Genomic DNA, 17,395 nt, shown 5'->3' on the forward strand with positions numbered 1-17,395 from the left:
CCAGAAATCCACAGATGGGAAGAGTTTAAAAAAGATTGAGAAAAGTGTTGCAAAGTGGTCCACAGCCTCACCAGAGCGAGCAAGAACGTTAAAGAATCTGAATCCGCGGGTCTGTCATATCCATTGGAGTCCAGGGAGAAAGAGGACTTCGCTGTGGGTTTTCTCGTGCCAGGATAGAGGGGTGTATTTCACCATTTTAAAATCTCCTCTGTGAATAATCAAAGATAACTATGTCAAAGAATTTCAAAGGTGGACCATCCTTCGGACTTTCTGCTGAGGTCAAAAGTAAGGTATGTATCTCGCATGTCATGTAGCTTTCCTTTTAATTGAAATGAAAATAATGGGGTCTTTGCGTAATTGACATCAGTGGGCCAAGAGAATGCTCGCGCTCAGGAAGGTGCGCACTTGACGCTCGCATATCTTGTCCCTACGTGCATCTTCTCAGATGTATTAGTTGTGGGGGAACCAATGGTTTATCGAGGGCCAATAATATATTTTTGCTTTCTGTTAGGAGATTTTGTCGAATAGGCTTTTTGGACTGTCAAATTGGACTGTCAATGGTGATCATGGATTAATCATTAGGTCTAGGGCCTAGGCCTATACTGATAAATGGCAGTTTACTTTATCGTTTAATATGTGAGGGCATCCAAACCAATTGTCTCTGATTCATAACTTCGAACTGGGTCGTTTAGATTACAGGTGATATCACCTAACCTGTCTGTCACAGAACACAATGACATAATTACTCCCTGATGAGCCGACAAGGCCTGATTTCAAGGTGTCTCTAGAAGGCTACCAGTATGTATATATTTTTTAAAGGGTCAATCTGTGATCGCTACATTCATTTTGGACTTTTAAATTCATGATACCCATTGATTCTTGAAGAATATGACTTATAAATCCTTCATTAGCTTAGTTCCTTGTTCTTACACCATCATCAGAACCAATCTGTGGTTACATTTCTACAGACCCATCCCTAAGCTATTTTACCAAATCAGTGGCGGTTTGTCTGCTTTGTTATTGTTTGAACTGCAGATTGCCCCTTTAAAGTCTAAGCGAGAACTAAATGAGTCATCAACACCAACCAAGAGTCTATGGACCAGCTACTGTAGGCCTACCATGTAGGCGACTGTGCTATCAACATCCACTAATGTTTGGGAGAGATTGTATTTTCAGTGACAGTGCAATAACAGTGATGCACAATATGTGTGTGTGTGTGTTATAACTGCTGACAACCCATGTTCAGCTTGGACACAGCATAACTCTGCCAATGGGGTCAATAACTATCCCAGGATATTCTAGAACTCCCAACTCCATGTCTGTCAATGACAATACTTTCATAGGGGCACTCTTCAAACAAACATGTCCTTATACTTGGCCACCATGGTCATTAGTGCTGTAGTATAGAAATAGGTCATATTCAATAGTGTATCAGTCAGTATATATATATATATGGTATGACATCCGATGACAGTGGATATACTCCAGAGACTGATAGACAAGTACGTCAGCAACCTAAACCTCCTTTTAAGGTGTCCCTGAGCTCTGTCTTACAACCTGAGCAAGTGTCTCTCTGTAAACAATTTACACTCCAGTGGGGAATGACAAAACCCTGTTGAGGCAGAGGAGAGGCAGACAGAACAAAGCCTTGTGGATTCACTGGAATGTCAACCTTCAACATGATTGTTTGCATCCAGGGGTGAATGTAAATGTAAATGTAGTAAATGTAAATGTAAATTTAAAAGTAAATGTAATGTATTCCCGCTACAGGGACCTCCTGGGTGTGTACACACTTAAAGAAAATAATAGAATTACATATAGAATCCCTATTAATTTAATAGAATCTCTACAGGCCTAATAGTAAAGATTGTCCTTTAACTTTTAAAATGTATTAGCCTATTTTTTAATGTGTCATAAACATGACCTGTCATGTGTTTTCATCTGAGTGTCAATCAATTACTTCAAAGCGCTAATGTAGGCTACCTGCGCAAGTTACTCATGGACGTCTGAACAACAGGGGGTGCGGGAATAGTTTTTAAGATATATTTAGATATTTTTCTGCTTTTTATTTTGTTACATTTGTTAGTCAACTTGTCTATAATTAGATCCTTACAGCTCCTCTTCTGTCATTACTTGATGCTTATCTAGAATACTAGATAAAGCCTTGCTAATGATGGCATAAATCGATAGAATTATCAGTGCATCAACTACAATCTATACTGAACAAAAATATAAACGCGACATGTAAAGTGTTGGTCCCATTTTCCATGAGCTGAAATAAAAGATCCCAGAAATGTTCCATATGCACTAAAAGCTTATTTCTCTAAAATGTTGTGCACAAATCTGTTTGCATCCCTGTTCGTGAGCATTTCCCCTTTGCCAGATGTGGCATATCAAGAAGCTGATTAAACCACATAATCATTACACAGGTGCACCTTGTGCTGGGGACAATAAAATGCCACTAGCAGTTTTGTCATACAACACAATGTCACAGATGTCTTGAGGGAGCATGCAATTGGCATGCCGACTGCAGGAATATCTAACAGAGCAGTTGCCAGACAATTTAATGTACATTTCTTGACTATAAGCCGCCTACAACGTTGTTTTAGAGAATTTGGCAGTATGTCCAACTGGCCTCACAACCGCAGACCACATGTAACCACGCCAGCCCAGGACCTCCACATCCACCTTCTTCACCTGCATGATCGTCTGAGGAGGGGGAGTGGGAGTGCTGAGGAGTATTTCTGTCTGTAATAAAGCCCTTTTGCGGGGAAAAACTCATTCTGATTGGCTGGGCCTGACTCCCTGACTCCCGAGTTGGTGGGCCTATGCCATCCCCAGCGTCCCTACCTAGTCAGGTGAATGAATTTATTTCAATTGACTGATTTCTTTCTATGAACTGTAACTCAGTAAAATCTTTGATATTGTTGCATGTTGCGTTTAAATCTTTGTTCCGTATAGGTGACATAGTTAAAGTTACTCTTTCATTTCTGCTTCTCTCACGGAGCGAGGACGTTTAGGGACCAGGGAGAATGCATCTGTTTGACCGGTTTAAAGGAAATGAAAAGCTGTGAAAACGATCCAACATGTTTCTGATAGTATTTCAGTTCGTCTTGGATGCATATTTAATGTGGCTGAAAATGAAATACTGTCAGCTTTTATGTAGCTGAAGAAAATTGCACTTTAAGGCTACACAACAGGTCCCTAAAAGCCTCAATCTCATTCTCTCAAAATGCTGAAATAAATAAATCGTATTTCTCCACTCCTGTTCCGGAGACAAAATTAGCATTTGGTCTATAATTTTACTGAGAGGAACACTTAATTCTGCAGGCGTTAACATTATAATAGGCGACATGTGAGGCCTACAGTCAGTGTCCAGACTTCAGTTACTATTCCAACTATTACGCTATTCCACGCTAAAATAATTCCGGAATCCATACAGCAGTGCCTTTTGATAAATGCAAAGATACATCACTTACAAAACACCAAAAAGTGTTCCGAATGACATTCGGTGGTTGTCCTTCATTAGGCCTATACAAGTCTTGTAACCTGAATTGATGTGTATACTGCTGTCCGCGTGCATCTCGGTCTTGTTCACTCATCTCTGCCTTATCAGAATGTCAGTGTTGTTGTTAAACCACACTGCATTTTGGAGCGTATTCCACAAGTTTTCAAAAATTCACAAATTTTTCATGCGAATGACATGCGGTATGATAAATAGTGTGATAGCCAACAGTTTTCTTGAAATCTGTTTTAATTATTGTGATAGGTTCATGTTTTACCGGTATGACGTAAACCCACTCTTTATTTTGCCAGTACTCCATACTGGACCGTTCCGTCCTACTTTCACCCCTGTTTGTATCAACTTAAACCATTTTATTCCTTATGCCATGGCCTACGCTGATTTAATTTATATTCTCTCCACTGAGTTCATACATGAAAAACACTGATAGAATCAATGGATAGGTGCCAATTTTGGCATCAAAGACGTATACATTGTTAAATAAATGAACCCGTTCTGATTACATTCCTGACCTCCTGACACAGTTAAATGAAACTCTGACCCAAATACCTTGGCTGGATGCAAGTGCTGTCTGCAGGTCTTGGCATCTCATTATCAGATGTGGTTTGCCTGAGTAGATCGCCTCACTGTAAAAGGACAGATTCCGGAAAACCCAGAGGGAGAGAAGGAGCACAGGGAGGAGTAATAGGGAGAGCTGTTTCTCCCAAGTTTGGTGTGATGGACTGGAAGCTACGCAAACCCTGCTGCTTTGAAATACCTGTTTGTGTTGGCTCCTGGTCTCACAAGCCCTCTCCCAGACTGTGAGTGAGCAGAACATTCAGAAAAGGAGAGAGTGCAGAGCGAGAGGGGGGCTACAGACCCACCATAGAATTTCTGGTATTAGGGGGATGCGTTTGTGCCAATAGGGAAATACAAGGAAGCGGAGAATCAGTGTTTCTCCATGCAGGAATGTCCCATGGACATTTTTCATTTTCTTCCTGTTGTTTTTTAACTCTAATCTTCATCTTTAGGTTTTATTACAATGGGTAGGCTTTCAAAGGAAAGTGGAGAGGAATGTTATCCCTCTGTTACAAGATGAGAAAGGAAAAGGGAGGAGGGATAATAGCTCTGATGAATATCATACTTCAATGGCTCTTTTACTATAGTTACAGTTTGTTGTAAGATCATTTGTATTTTTCTGGTAGCCAAGCACCTGTCACAAGATCATTCATCAGCATTCGTCAGCAGAACTGACAGTTACAAGACATTAACCTGAGTGTCTGCAGATGTTAGGATGCAGTCAAATCCAACACATTTACAATGCATTTGGGAAGTATTAAGACCCCTTCACTGCGTTGTTTTCGCTTTGTCATTATGGGGTATTGTGTGTAGAGGAAAAATAATAACTTCATCCATTTTAGAATAAGGCTGAAATGTAACAAAATGTGGGAAAAGTGAAGGGGTCTGAAAACTTTCCGAATGCCTCTTCAGTTGGCCCAGAAGTATGACCCCCAGAAGGAGGAGGAGCTGAGGCTGTGGATCCAGGACGTAACAGGCAAGAAGATCGCTGATCCTTTCATGGAGAACCTAAAGGATGGGGTCATCTTGTGCGAGTGAGTCAGCGATACTCTCCTCAGTACTGTGGCCATACAGAATGTCATGTAGAATGGCAGAGCATATTGTGTGTCATATCACCATATGACTTTCTTTTGCTTCCAATATCGTTCAGTGTCATTCATTTCCCCACTGTTAATGATGACTGGGCCACTCAAAGTCAGAACAGTATTTTGACTGTTGTTCTGTGCTTTCTCTTTCCTTGTGTGTAGACTTATCAACACACTTCAGCCAGGATCTGTGAGAAAGATTAACACTTCCCCTCAAAACTGGCATCAGGTAATCTTGTTCTGAGACAGAATAATTGTTTTTGTATTATTATATAACATCATGTCCATCATGACGTGCAGTAGGCTATAGTTATTATAGATACTTTGCATAGTATTGAGCAGCATAAGCATGCCAAGAGTCAGTAGTTTTTTCCACTCCATACCTTTCATCACTGAACTCGCTAAAATATGTAACCAGATAGGTAGTCTTTTGCTTGGCATGGTGTTTATTTATTTACATTCCAAGCTGCAGCTACGTTGTTTAATGAGGCACATCTCAGCGTGCGTCTTCAGATCTCTTTATATGAGACTCAAAAAGAAAACAGCACTTTTAAGTGTTTGTTGAGGCACTTCCAAAGAATCATCCATGACATACAATGTTACTAAGAATCAATGCACTCACATGTGGTGGTCCCTTTGTCAGGAATAAAAGAGAAAAAGGTTATCCAACTGGTGAGTAGGGCTTTGAAGAAAAACCCAGAAAGCTGATCATTTTGAAGTCCTGAGTCTCAAATAGAATGACTATTTAAAGAAACATGACAATATCAAAATAACAAATAACTCAGTAACTGGTGTCCTCTTTGTTTGTACTCTTGCTTTTACCTCAGTGGACCATTTGCTCTTGGCTAATTCTTCTTCCTTTTCATTGCCCAGCTGGAAAACATTGGCAATTTTGTCCGAGCCATCACAGTTTATGGTATGAAACCATACGATCTGTTTGAGGCCAACGACCTGTTTGAGAATACCAACTACACCCAGGTCCAGAGCACGCTCATCACCCTGGCTGGAATTGTGAGTGGAAACCCATAGAGGAATCTCAGTACATTGTACAGTACTGTATGTAGAAAGTATTGTCAGTGGCTTGTAAGAAACCTACTTCTACTTCACGTGAGGATCCATAATCTGTTTTTCTAACCTTCCCCTCTTTCACCAGGCCCAGTCCAAAGGTTTCCACTCCAAGCATGACATGGGAGTGAAGTATGCAACAGCACACCAGCGCCGTTTTGCCCCAGACATGCTGAAGGAAGGGCGCAATGTCATCGGCCTGCAGGTCACAACAGTCTTTGTATCATATACACCTTATACACGAAGATATCACTGTTATTACATGTGTAATATAAGTAGTAGTAGCAGCATGTTATAATAGCATTTTATAATATACCTTCATTTGTTTTTAGTTTGGCCGATAGGATTGTTTTAATGGTATTATAGTTCAGGCATAACCAGTGCACTACCTTTGCCTGCCTATCCAGATGGGTACCAACAAACTTGCCAGCCAGAAGGGCATGACATCTTATGGCACACGGCGTCACCTGTACGACCCGAGGGGGGGAATGGAGAACCCTCTGGACCAATCCACCATCAGCCTCCAGATGGGCACCAATAAGGGTGCCAACCAGGTGGGGCGCCATTTGATGTCACAAATAGATATTTTCTGGTAGAGATAGAATTGACTAACATTCTGTACATCTTGGGAGTTTTCCCTCTCTCTGCCTATCATGAAAGCAATTAATATGATATAAAATATTACACTTTGTAGCCTATATCTAATCCTCCCCTGCTTTTCTTCCTCTCTCAGTCTGGCATGACGGCCCCTGGCACCAGGAGACACATCTATGACAAGAGTCTGGGCTTGGAGGAATGCGACACCTCCACCGTCTCACTGCAGATGGGCACCAACAAGATGGCGTCCCAACAGGGCATGACCACATATGGCCTCCCTCGGCAGGTCTACGACAACAAGTACTGCTCCAACCCTGATGAATTCATCAACAACGGGGAGAGGGCTGAGTTTGACGGTACTATGTACTATGACTAAAGAGAACAGGATAACCCCAGTCCCCTCCTCTCAATAACCCCTCTCCACCAGCAAGAGCACCCAAACTGTTATTTACTGTTTTCATTATCCTCATCCCTTGCTGTTTTTTTTGTGATCAACCACTCAAATCATTTTTGTCCTTTGAGGGGATTTATGCCTGGTTCAATCTCTTTGATATTGTTTTTTAAAATCAATTTAATGTAGTTGCCCACACACCTCTCTCCCTTTGCAATGGAGATTTTTCTATTCAAATACGATGAAAATAAATACTAAAAATACTATTAATGTCAAGAGACCCAATTCCTTAATTAATCATTTTTTATTTATAGATCTTTTATAGTTTATAACATTTTTGATTTTCAGTTGTAGATCCCCCATCAAGCTTAAACATTGAGAATACAGGAAAAAGTTCATTGAATGGAAAGAAGTGACCGACATGTTGCTGTTAACCTTTAACCCCTGAGGAACAGGAGTCAGCTCTGGGATTCAATCCCTCTGGATGACTCGGGGCCCACAGAATCAGACTGAGTCTTCCAGGACACAGGGACATGGACTAGAAGCTTTGATCAGATGTATTCCTTATGACTTTGCCTGTGTATGCACCTCTGCGCTGTGCTAAAATCCCTGCTCTAGCTCACAGGACTGCCAACCAGCCATTTTATACCACAGATGGAATGTTTTTTCTAGTATTCTTTAAATCATTAGAAGATCAGTAATAGGGTTCTCAAACCTGATACTTGAATTAATGTGAGCCCCTGTAGGCATCATGAAAAGCCAATAGATTTGAATCTTTTTAGTATTATTAGCAGTATTCAACATGTCTCGCATACTTCATTAGTGGTAAACAATGCAGATTAAATGTTTGCCATTGTGTCAGCTATGTTAATGTGGATGTCATATAGGCCAGTTTGCATGAGACAAGTTATAATCCCCCTATAGTCTCCATGGCACACAGCTTTAATATATTGCTGCGCTATTTGCACTTTGCATCACCTTGTTGAATATGTACATGGATAGAATAGTTTATGACTAGAAGAAAGGCGGATAAGTCAGGTCATTGAGAGCCATAACATCTGCACGCTGTTATACACGAGCTAACGGTCTAATTAACGTCCACTTAGTCATAGCTCAATACAACAGACCCTGTATCACTAACTACTACATGATATGGTGTACCCACCGCAGATCTTGAATGTAATGTGATTTTGAGCACTGCAAGATGTGACAGTCATTCTGTGGATTCATTAAGTAATCACCTTGTACCAGCAGTCGCAAATGAATAGCATAAGTCTGCAACATATTTATGCTCGGGATAATGTAGCCTAACACAGCTGCTAATGGTTTAAACATTAAACTGTGCATGCTTGACCAAACCTTTGAAAAGCAGGCTAGTTTGCTTGCTAAGAGGTTTGTTCAAGATCAGACACTTCCTTTGTTGCACCTGCAACGTTCCACAGAACACATCTCTATGCCTTGCATGCTCATGTACAAAGCATGGATTGGTTATACCTTGTTCATAGATTGCTTACAGGAAGGAAAACAACATTCTTTTTTAATTTGGGTGAACTATCCCTTTAAGATAAAATTGAAAGGTCTTGATATCGGTTACTGGGTGGTATTGTGATGTGTTTTTAAATAGGAAGTATTGGAGATAAAGCTACATAAAATAGAGTCCCTCCTGAGGTTCTGACCTCTGGAATTTATAGTGATGATTTGTCAAACTTTTGAAGGCTTAATACTTTAAAGGGAACGTTGTTTGATGCTGAGCTCATAATCTGAATGCCATGTGTCATTTCCCCCCCTACATTAGTGTGCCACCTAGTGTTTTGAAATCCCTTTAACATTTGAAAAAAATAAACTACATTCCACAGATTTAAGGTAAAAGTCATTTGCGCCACAAGAGGTGTCTTTTATTAAAGCACCTAACTTATTCTGTATTGTCACATGTCCAATAGATATATACGAAGTCAGTTGTGCATTAAGAAAATATTTTTAGTTTAGAATGAGAGCCAACAGTGTCTAGCCAAAATACAATTGGCAATATTACTCTCTGGTTTAAAATGTGTGTCAATGTTGTTCAGACTATCAATTGTTCAGTATTCTGAAAATCTTGTATTTATTTGGCTTTCACTTACAATGAAATTAGCTGCAATACAATAAATCACATCAGAATTACAATAATTTAATTTGGGTTGTGAGTGCAAAACTTGTCACCAGGCCATATCGGATTATTTTTCATTCATATTTGTTCCTAGATATTTTAACCATTTCAGCAGTATGTGACAGATGCAGTTAGGTGTGAATTACATTGATGTGTTTATTGTTCAAGTCATTCCCATACAAAAGAAAACAATTGAAATAAAAATCATGACATCAAACAAAAAAACTACAGAATCACCCCTTTTAAATTTTTACTAATGAAATCTACTTGCTCCATTAAAAGAGGGATATGGCAGCTTAGCAAAGTCTAAAGACATATCCACCAACAGGCTTGCCTGTAAAACATAACAAATTATGAGGTGGTTTGAAACTTAGTGGTATTCTCAAAGATCAGGACCATTGGGACATTTCATTGCCCTACCCCCATCCCACCCTGCCACAGAGGGAGAACAGGAAGTGTATCTTTCTTCATATCAAATCCATTAGTGTGTAGACACTGAAGATTTCACAGATATGTTATCTGTCTTTGTTTGTTCTCCACATTCACTACTTGACAAAGCCCTGGCCCAGCCAGAGATATGTGACCCATCATAGGGAATGAGGGGTGAGGTCAGACAGGAATAGAGTCAGGGGGACCACTGCTACTGATTGGCTGCTTCGCAAGCATCTATCCAATCACTGTAAACGTCCACTGGTTCTGAAAGATCTGGGGACAAATGTCAAGGAAACGTTCATTTGGAAGGTACAGTTGTAAAGACTTGGCTTTTAAATTGTATTTATTTACAAATGCACAAGCCAATCTGGGAGCTATATGGTGTGTAGATATGTGAATATAGTGATCCAATCAAAGAATCGAAAGGATACAAGTAATGGGGGTCTGGAATTCTTCCAAGCAGACGGTGCACGATATTATTCCTGTGTTTCGAGTGCGTTCCCTGAAAAGAGAAAAGAAAATGTGCATTTGGATAGGGTGTTAGGATATGTATCAACATGTAATCAGTGATCATATTTTACAGCCAGACCATATGCTGTTCAACACAACCAAGCGAACTTACATTTTGACATCACAGGACTTCTCGTGGTTACAAAAGGGACAGGTGAATTGGGTGTCCAAGTTACCCGTCAGTTTCTTTTTGGGAGGTGGCTTCCTCTTTGACTTTCGGCGTCCCATTCTCGATGTATAATCTGTAAAATACAATAGCTACATTTTTCTGAGTTTACAAAACAAGTTCTGTTGACGGTCAAATTCAATAAATAATTAGGTCAATCGTGTTAGCTAGCATATATTATATCTAGTGTATGGTGATGATATTCATTTGATTTTGGGCAAAGTCATATGCTGCGTTCATCGCCTAATTTCGGAAAATACTACTTGTAAACTGCGAACAACGAATGTGCGGGTTCATGTGCTATGAACTCGTTGAGAATGCCGATTGCTGGTTAATGGCAAACAAGCTGTGTCAACCATGAACGAAAAAGTACAGCTTTCATGCTCAGACATATTAGTGTTAAAATAACACTTTTATAAATCATGTTTTGTTGTTGAATTTAACTGCTGAAATTGCTGTTATCGAGGTATTGGCCTTAGTAGTTGATGTCAGACAGAGTTCATCATATGGGCAGTAGAGCAAATTGGAGCACAGGGATGACAGTAAAGTTTCCCATTAGTAATTACGAGTTGGAGGTGCGTTGAAATTTATTTTCCCCAATCCTATGCCCCTATTTGCAAATTTACGAGATGTTATAAATGCATCAATATTCTGCCGCTATAGACCATCTGCTAGTACGCATGTGCGAGCTAATACATCACGATTGTGTAAACAAACACATTTTTAACCGTATTTTCCACATAAATTCAAATGATATTTTATTTTCGATCATTTAAAAAGTCAGATGTCGATGATTAACGTTACTATTCTCTTGTTGGAGCCATGTTCACACTACACAAGTGTGTAGTAGATAAATTCCCCGCCATCGCGCATGGACTTTTTTATAGCTTGCAGCTATAAAATAGGAGCTCAACAATAATGCCTTTTATACAAAACGTCCTGCAAATTCTATAAGTCCATTTCCAACAATATTGTTAATTGCATGAACCGTTTATTTTTGGGATGATTTCTGAAGAGGCAGCTAGATAGTATTAGCTAGTAACGTTAGAGCGCGAGGAAAACAAAGTTAGCTTGTGTTAGCTAACTAACGCTGGATTTGTAATATGCTAGCTATGCACAAAAAAAAAAAAATAGGAGAATCACACATGTAAATTAAAATCGAGCTGTATATATAATTTAGTTGCTTGCATGTTAGCCATATAGTAAAGCACGCTGGATTAAGCATTTTCTTACCAGATAAGTGACCCAAGTAATGACGCTAACAAATAGAAATTGTATCCGGAAATTATTCGGAACTCTTTCATCTGATTGGAAGATTAAGGCGCATTTTAGGGTTGTCATTGGTCAAACAAATTATCAACCCGCCTCTCAGAATTTATATACCTCTTTGATACAATCCCTAAATAATTCAAATATATACATTGATTATGTAGTCTACCACAGGAGGCTGCTGAGGGGAGGACGGCTCATAATAATGGCTGAAAAGGAATAAATTCAATGGTATCAAAAACATGGAAATAATGTATTAATGAGTTTGATTACCATTTCATTTATTCTGTTCCAGCCATTACTATGAGTCTGTCCTCCCAAATGCAGGTGCCACCAACCTCCTGTGTTTAATAGTCTACAGTACATAATTATTGATTTAAAAAAAACAGCCTTTTACCTGAATTATTGATAAAGAAATGTGTTGAATGCACAAAACTCAAACAGAAAATTATTGTCAGTGTAGACCAAATGTTATTTTATTTGGCTGTCATAAAGAAGACAGTGTGAGACAAGGTAGGGCAAAAAGTAGATTGAGGATTCCAGCTATGAACTTTATAACCTTCTGCAACAGAGACAAAATGAAGAATTCACTTCTAATGTGTTTACCCTTTTAACATATACATCAATTTAAGTGTGCTTATTAATTAGATGATAACATGAATTACTGTTGTCAGTAATAGATGAGAAACAGCAAAGAATGTTATTTGTGTGCTTTCATTTACCTGGCAGACACGTTAATTTCCACTTTAATCTTTGGTGTCATTCCTTTGGCACATGTTCCAATTTGCCTGAATCTGAATCTGAAGTGGCTGGCATAACCCTCTGTCCTATTCGTTCATTTCGGCCTAGTGTGCGATGCAAGAGACCATGCACACAGCAATAAAAACTGATCTATCAATAAAAACTGATCTCAGCAAACAGGAAAATACACTTTGTATTTCAATGCAAATGCTGTATCTTTTGTGGATCAACAGAAAGTTAATTACCAGATATCTTACCCGTTTTATTGGGAGCCTTGCCTTTCGATATTGTTATAGTCTGAATCTTATTCTGTAACTCAGAAACATCTGACCTAGGGGAGAACACTTGTTATAAGGATGCATCATCATAATTCCTTTAGTAATAGCAGTCTGTCAGATTGCTTGCCATGCTCGTCTACTCTAACCTCACCCCAGAGCTTTCAACTTAAATTTAACCTGAGCATGTGCTGAGGCCTCTGCAGTTTGAGTGTGTCGTCCTTCATCTGATAGCTGTCAATCCTGCTCTCCAAGCACTGAAAATGGAGACAGATAGATACATATTCCAGAACATGTCACATGACATGGAATAAGCTTCAGCAGTCCAAATCATTTTAGCTCAAGTATAGTTCAGAAGATTGTTTCAATTGTAAAGTTTGTATAATTTGTTTGATGAGTGAAATCATTCAGGTCAAAGTGATTTGGGGGAGAGAAATGTTGAGCTCTGAAATACCATATCTTTGCAGTATTTCTCTGTCAATCTGCGCATTGTTTCATCTCTTAGTTTTTCTAAAAAGGAAAGGAAAACTTGAGTAAGGTTTATAAAAAGCCTCCATTAGAACAACATCATGGAAGGGGGTCTTGTTCTGAAAAACATAAAATTAACCTTGCTAAGCAGGCCATGAAAGTTGTGGACTTCCTCCCTTAGCTCAGCAATCTGCTCCCACAGGACTCTTCGACTGAAGAAACAGACAACATACACAGAAAAATATGGAGAGGGAATTACATGTTATTACTGCATTATCCCACTGAGCTAAAGTCTACTTATCATCATGCAAGTGTAGTTCACCAAAGTATCCCCACCACACCACACTTGAGACTGCCTTATCCAGATCTACCTGTGGTAGAGTTCCTGAGAGATGTGGTTGATGGCAGCCTGCCTCTGGATGTCTGAGGGGTGAGTGCTGGAGCAGGAGGCTTGGAGAGTAGGACAGGAGCAGGGAGAGTGGGACATGAGACTGCGCAGGTAGTGGAGCTCAGTGGAGACCTCACAGCCTAGGCCCTCAAAACGCTCCTCAAAGTGCTGGGCGGCAACATGTGCAGCCAAATGGCGCACCTCGGCTGGAAGAACAAGGACAGGAGGACAGTTTATGTCATCTTTAAGTCATTGTTATGACAGTGCTATTTAGCCCTTATGACAGAGGGTTCAACTCAAGTAAAGAGTAACCCATGCATTCAAAAAATAATAATAATCAGGGAATCAAGAGTCAGGTGTGTTTCAGGCGTGATTGTGTTGTGTCCTTCCTTACATTGAAGGACTGCCATGGTATTGAGATTCTGGGTTCTCTCTGCCTCATGCATGGACAGAGTTTTGCACAGGGAATCAATAGTCTACAAAACAACAAATATTAATTGAAACAATATCCCCTGAATAAAACAGTAACCAATACAAGCCATCAAATAAAACAGTAGACAATCGTGAATATGGGAAAAATACTACATTCTACAGGAAGCAGTTAGTCACCTTGGCTTGTGTTTTAACCTGTGACCTAATTCTTTCCACATCTCGGAGAGACTCCTGAGATTCACCTCCTGCTACTAGAAGACAACTCAAGAAAGTCGGTGAACAATGACCATGGAGTATTACACCAGGCATTGTCAAGTTATGTTACTTTCTGATGATCACATTGACACAATAACACTTACACACCTTCAGCAGTAAGGGGCGGTGGTTCACACTGAAACAACAATCGACATTGTATTGAAAATCCTTCTAACAAACTATTTTGGTACTGTATGACATTGAGTGCCAACTCACCAAGGCCCTCTTGTCGTCCATGTCAACTGACCTGAGCTAAGTAAATTGTAAGTGGGTGGATAAAAACGGTGTCACAATGACAAGGCGGGGATACATTCTATCTCATTGATGATTGGTTTGTGGGTTATAATTTAACGTAATATTCATTTTTTGATAATGTGATTTGTAGATATTGCTTGGGGGCGTGGTTAATGGAAATTGACGTTTGAGAGAGGAAGTGTTGTTCTAGTGTTCGATCAACGGGAGTTGCGAAAAGAGAGTTTCCCTTCAGTCAACATACCACATCCAGGTAGTTATTTTTCAGTAGAGTATTTTTTTAAGGAAAAAAGAAAGACAAACAAGTAAGAAGCCACTTTCTTCTCTTTGGAATGCACTGCAACACTACTTCTGCGCAGTTGTGTAACTCACCTAGCTAGCGAGTTACTATGGGTTGTGCTAGCGACATTTGTAGTTTCTGACAAATGCCATTCTACTCATGGTTTCCAATTCCCAAAATGTGATATTGAATTAATTATTTAATCCTCAACAGTATCGTTTTTAGAATTTTTGTTAACTAGATAGCTAGCTATCCAACTTTAGTATTAGTCTTAGTAAACAGGTCAGAACTTATCTCTCGAAGCCACTATCACTTGCATGCTAATCAAGTTTGCACGTGTAGACGGACCACTTTCCAGTCATCAAATTATGCTGTTTTAAGTGGTTTCAAAAGGTCTTTGTTGAATTCGTGATTTTGGGTGGGCATGTGTTTTTTGGTTTTATGTCCCCATTGTTGTAAATTAATACGTTTCATTATCTGGTTTGCTTGCTAACATTTATCTGGGACTTTTCCTATTTTTGTCCCCCAGATTAATACCATGGTCACAGAAGGGGAGCCTACAGATTTGGTGAAAGTGCTGCACCTGCTGGTGCTGTCCTTCGCATGGGGAATGCAGTTGTGGGTCTCCTTTATAGCAGGTGATGATAGGGGATGAGCAGAGGAAATCTGTTAGATTGTAGGGTTTTGCTAACACTTGAAGTGGCATATCAAAAGAAGCCAAGATTAAGAATGAGGCACAGTATTTGTCTCCCCATTTCTCTCACTTACATTATCTCTTTTCCCACCCACAGGTTTTGCACTGGTGAAGCAGGTAACACTGCACACCTTTGGGCTGGTGCAAAGCAAGCTGTTCCCTGTCTATTTCTATTGCCTACTGGGCAGCAACTTTGTCAGCCTTGCTGTGTATGCAGTCTACCACCCCAGAGAGCTGCTGGATTGGCACGAAAGCCTGCAGGTCATATCACATTCTATTTTGTAATTTAGGGCAGGATTCAATCTGTACCGGTGAAGCGTTACAGATTGCGCAATCAAAATGTTAAGATTATTTCTGATTTAGGTAATGGTTGTATCTACATTATAGACGTCACCTATGTCATCGACAATTCTGAATAAAAATTGTTCTTCCCCCATAGATGGCCCTGTACTTTTTGGCAGTCATCATGGCAGGTCTAAACGCACAGTGGTTCGGCCCGTCTGCCACAGAGGTCATGTTCAAGCTGCGGGAGGTGGAGCAGGAGCATGGCCTGGGGAACCAAATAGGGATAGGGAGCCAGAGGGAAGCTTACGCCAAACTCAGAGAGCAGGACCCCAAGTACAAGGCCTACAAGAGCACCTTTGGCCACTATCATGGCCTGTCCAACCTATGCAACCTGATTGGGTTTATCTGCACAACCACCAACATAGTGTACACAGCTCTCAATTTACACACCATTTAGAGATTGTGTATATGTGGTGTTTGGTGACAAGTTTTCATATTGTCTGTCAATGAGGGGATGTATGTATCAAGTGTCTCAGAGTAGGAGGGATTTTTGCCTTTTAAATCACAAATAATATTACATAGCTCTGGAAAATTTTTGAAAAGATGTGATTGGTCAAAAGACTTAGTGGGGAAAAAATATCAGAATTGGCTTCCTGTGTAAATGCAGCTTTAGGCATATTACATATGGATCATAGTTCAGCACTCCTAATGAGACGCTTGATGCATACGGCCCCCAAACATAATGCTTAACCATATTTTTTTTAAATGTGCCTTTTTAATATAATTGTTTCACCTGTCAATAGAATACATAGCACACAATGTCAAAGGACTTCTGGTCTTTCCCTTGTCAAACCGGGAAAGGATGAATGTAATAAAGATCGATTTATATTTTTCAAAGTACATGATAAAAAAAAAAAAGTGTTAATGTTAGTGATCCTGTTTTTGATTTCCCTACAGCTATTGTTCATTTTACATTGATGTTGAAACAAGAAAAAATAAAGTTCAGTTTGAGTTGTTACCCTTGATGGAATCAGGAAAAGCACTCTCCTACAGTTTGAGCATTTTCTTTGGAAAATCAGGTGCAATACAGGGTCAATAACATGCAACATATTGAGACCAGACCACACAGTTAGTGCCCACTTCCTGGAACAGACTGGTTCTAACTTCATTATTGTGATGGACGTCACGTTAAAAAAAAAAACACAGCTTTGAATAAATGGACCGACCAGTGCTTTGCTGGCAAGCCTGGGAGGAGAGGGATGTATTAATAAAGTTAAAATATCACTAATGGATAACTGGACAGAAGCCAAAACTGTAATGGTGTTTCAGAGTGAGTGAAAAGGCATCTACAATCTACATATTGTGATGTATTAGTCTGGTTGTTTTAGCTGTATGTATGTATCTTTATTAATGTTAATGTCAAACTACAATGTTGAGATTTTGACTCAGAATAGTTCGTTTACAGCGGTAGATCATCATGATGAAACTGTTTGGTATGGAAAGTACAGAGAGTGACAGTGTCATAGAAAATCTTGTTTAGATTCCTTATCATGCCTATACTGTATATCTCTCAGCAGTCTGGG

The 17,395-nt window shown here is 39.7% G+C and overlaps 3 protein-coding genes across 4 annotated transcripts; 2 read left to right on the top strand and 1 right to left on the bottom strand.

Annotated features, from left to right (window-relative positions):
• LOC129826512 (calponin-1-like) lies at positions 1-9,390 on the top strand. The gene is made up of 7 exons (XM_055887326.1): positions 1-290; positions 4,994-5,115; positions 5,329-5,395; positions 6,040-6,177; positions 6,320-6,436; positions 6,639-6,785; positions 6,965-9,390. The coding sequence occupies exons 1-7, from the start codon at positions 231-233 to the stop codon at positions 7,202-7,204; spliced, it is 891 nt and encodes a 296-aa protein (XP_055743301.1). The 5' UTR covers positions 1-230; the 3' UTR covers positions 7,205-9,390.
• Positions 9,391-9,501: 111 nt separating this feature from the next.
• Positions 9,502-11,793, bottom strand: LOC129826537 (transcription elongation factor 1 homolog). Its single transcript, XM_055887394.1, has 4 exons — positions 11,707-11,793; positions 10,420-10,549; positions 10,229-10,299; positions 9,502-10,070 (listed from the first exon to the last, which is right to left on the bottom strand). Exons 2-4 carry the CDS (start codon positions 10,533-10,535, stop codon positions 10,006-10,008), a joined length of 252 nt encoding a protein of 83 aa, XP_055743369.1. The 5' UTR covers positions 10,536-10,549; positions 11,707-11,793; the 3' UTR covers positions 9,502-10,005.
• Positions 11,794-14,698: 2,905 nt separating this feature from the next.
• Positions 14,699-16,830, top strand: LOC129826527 (transmembrane protein 205-like). Of its 2 annotated transcripts, none has more exons than XM_055887372.1 (4): positions 14,699-14,806; positions 15,363-15,471; positions 15,625-15,788; positions 15,967-16,830. In XM_055887372.1, the coding sequence occupies exons 2-4, from the start codon at positions 15,372-15,374 to the stop codon at positions 16,267-16,269; spliced, it is 567 nt and encodes a 188-aa protein (XP_055743347.1). In that variant the 5' UTR covers positions 14,699-14,806; positions 15,363-15,371; the 3' UTR covers positions 16,270-16,830. The 2 variants fall into 2 exon arrangements, with proteins under 2 accessions (XP_055743347.1, XP_055743357.1); XM_055887382.1 differs by having other exon boundaries at positions 14,722-14,858.
• Positions 16,831-17,395: the final 565 nt, after the last annotated feature.

Source organism: Salvelinus fontinalis, chromosome 2 (assembly GCF_029448725.1).
Source record: "Salvelinus fontinalis isolate EN_2023a chromosome 2, ASM2944872v1, whole genome shotgun sequence".
Classification (NCBI taxonomy): Eukaryota; Metazoa; Chordata; class Actinopteri; order Salmoniformes; family Salmonidae; genus Salvelinus; species Salvelinus fontinalis.

Excerpts from the sequence above, each read along its gene's own strand:
- LOC129826512 (XM_055887326.1), top strand. The coding sequence starts at position 231 with ATGTCAAAGAATTTCAAAGGTGGACCATCCTTCGGACTTTCTGCTGAG. Across the intron at positions 291-4,993 it reads CTGCTGAGGTCAAAAGTAAG|TTGGCCCAGAAGTATGACCC; the intron begins GTATGTATCTCG and ends ATGCCTCTTCAG. Across the intron at positions 5,396-6,039 it reads CCCCTCAAAACTGGCATCAG|CTGGAAAACATTGGCAATTT; the intron begins GTAATCTTGTTC and ends TTCATTGCCCAG.
- LOC129826537 (XM_055887394.1), bottom strand. The coding sequence starts at position 10,535 with ATGGGACGCCGAAAGTCAAAGAGGAAGCCACCTCCCAAAAAGAAACTG. Across the intron at positions 10,300-10,419 it reads AAGTCCTGTGATGTCAAAAT|GGAACGCACTCGAAACACAG; the intron begins GTAAGTTCGCTT and ends TTCTCTTTTCAG. Across the intron at positions 10,071-10,228 it reads ATTCCAGACCCCCATTACTT|ATCTTTCAGAACCAGTGGAC; the intron begins GTATCCTTTCGA and ends ATTTGTCCCCAG.
- LOC129826527 (XM_055887372.1), top strand. The coding sequence starts at position 15,372 with ATGGTCACAGAAGGGGAGCCTACAGATTTGGTGAAAGTGCTGCACCTG. Across the intron at positions 15,472-15,624 it reads GTGGGTCTCCTTTATAGCAG|GTTTTGCACTGGTGAAGCAG; the intron begins GTGATGATAGGG and ends TCCCACCCACAG. Across the intron at positions 15,789-15,966 it reads ATTGGCACGAAAGCCTGCAG|ATGGCCCTGTACTTTTTGGC; the intron begins GTCATATCACAT and ends CTTCCCCCATAG.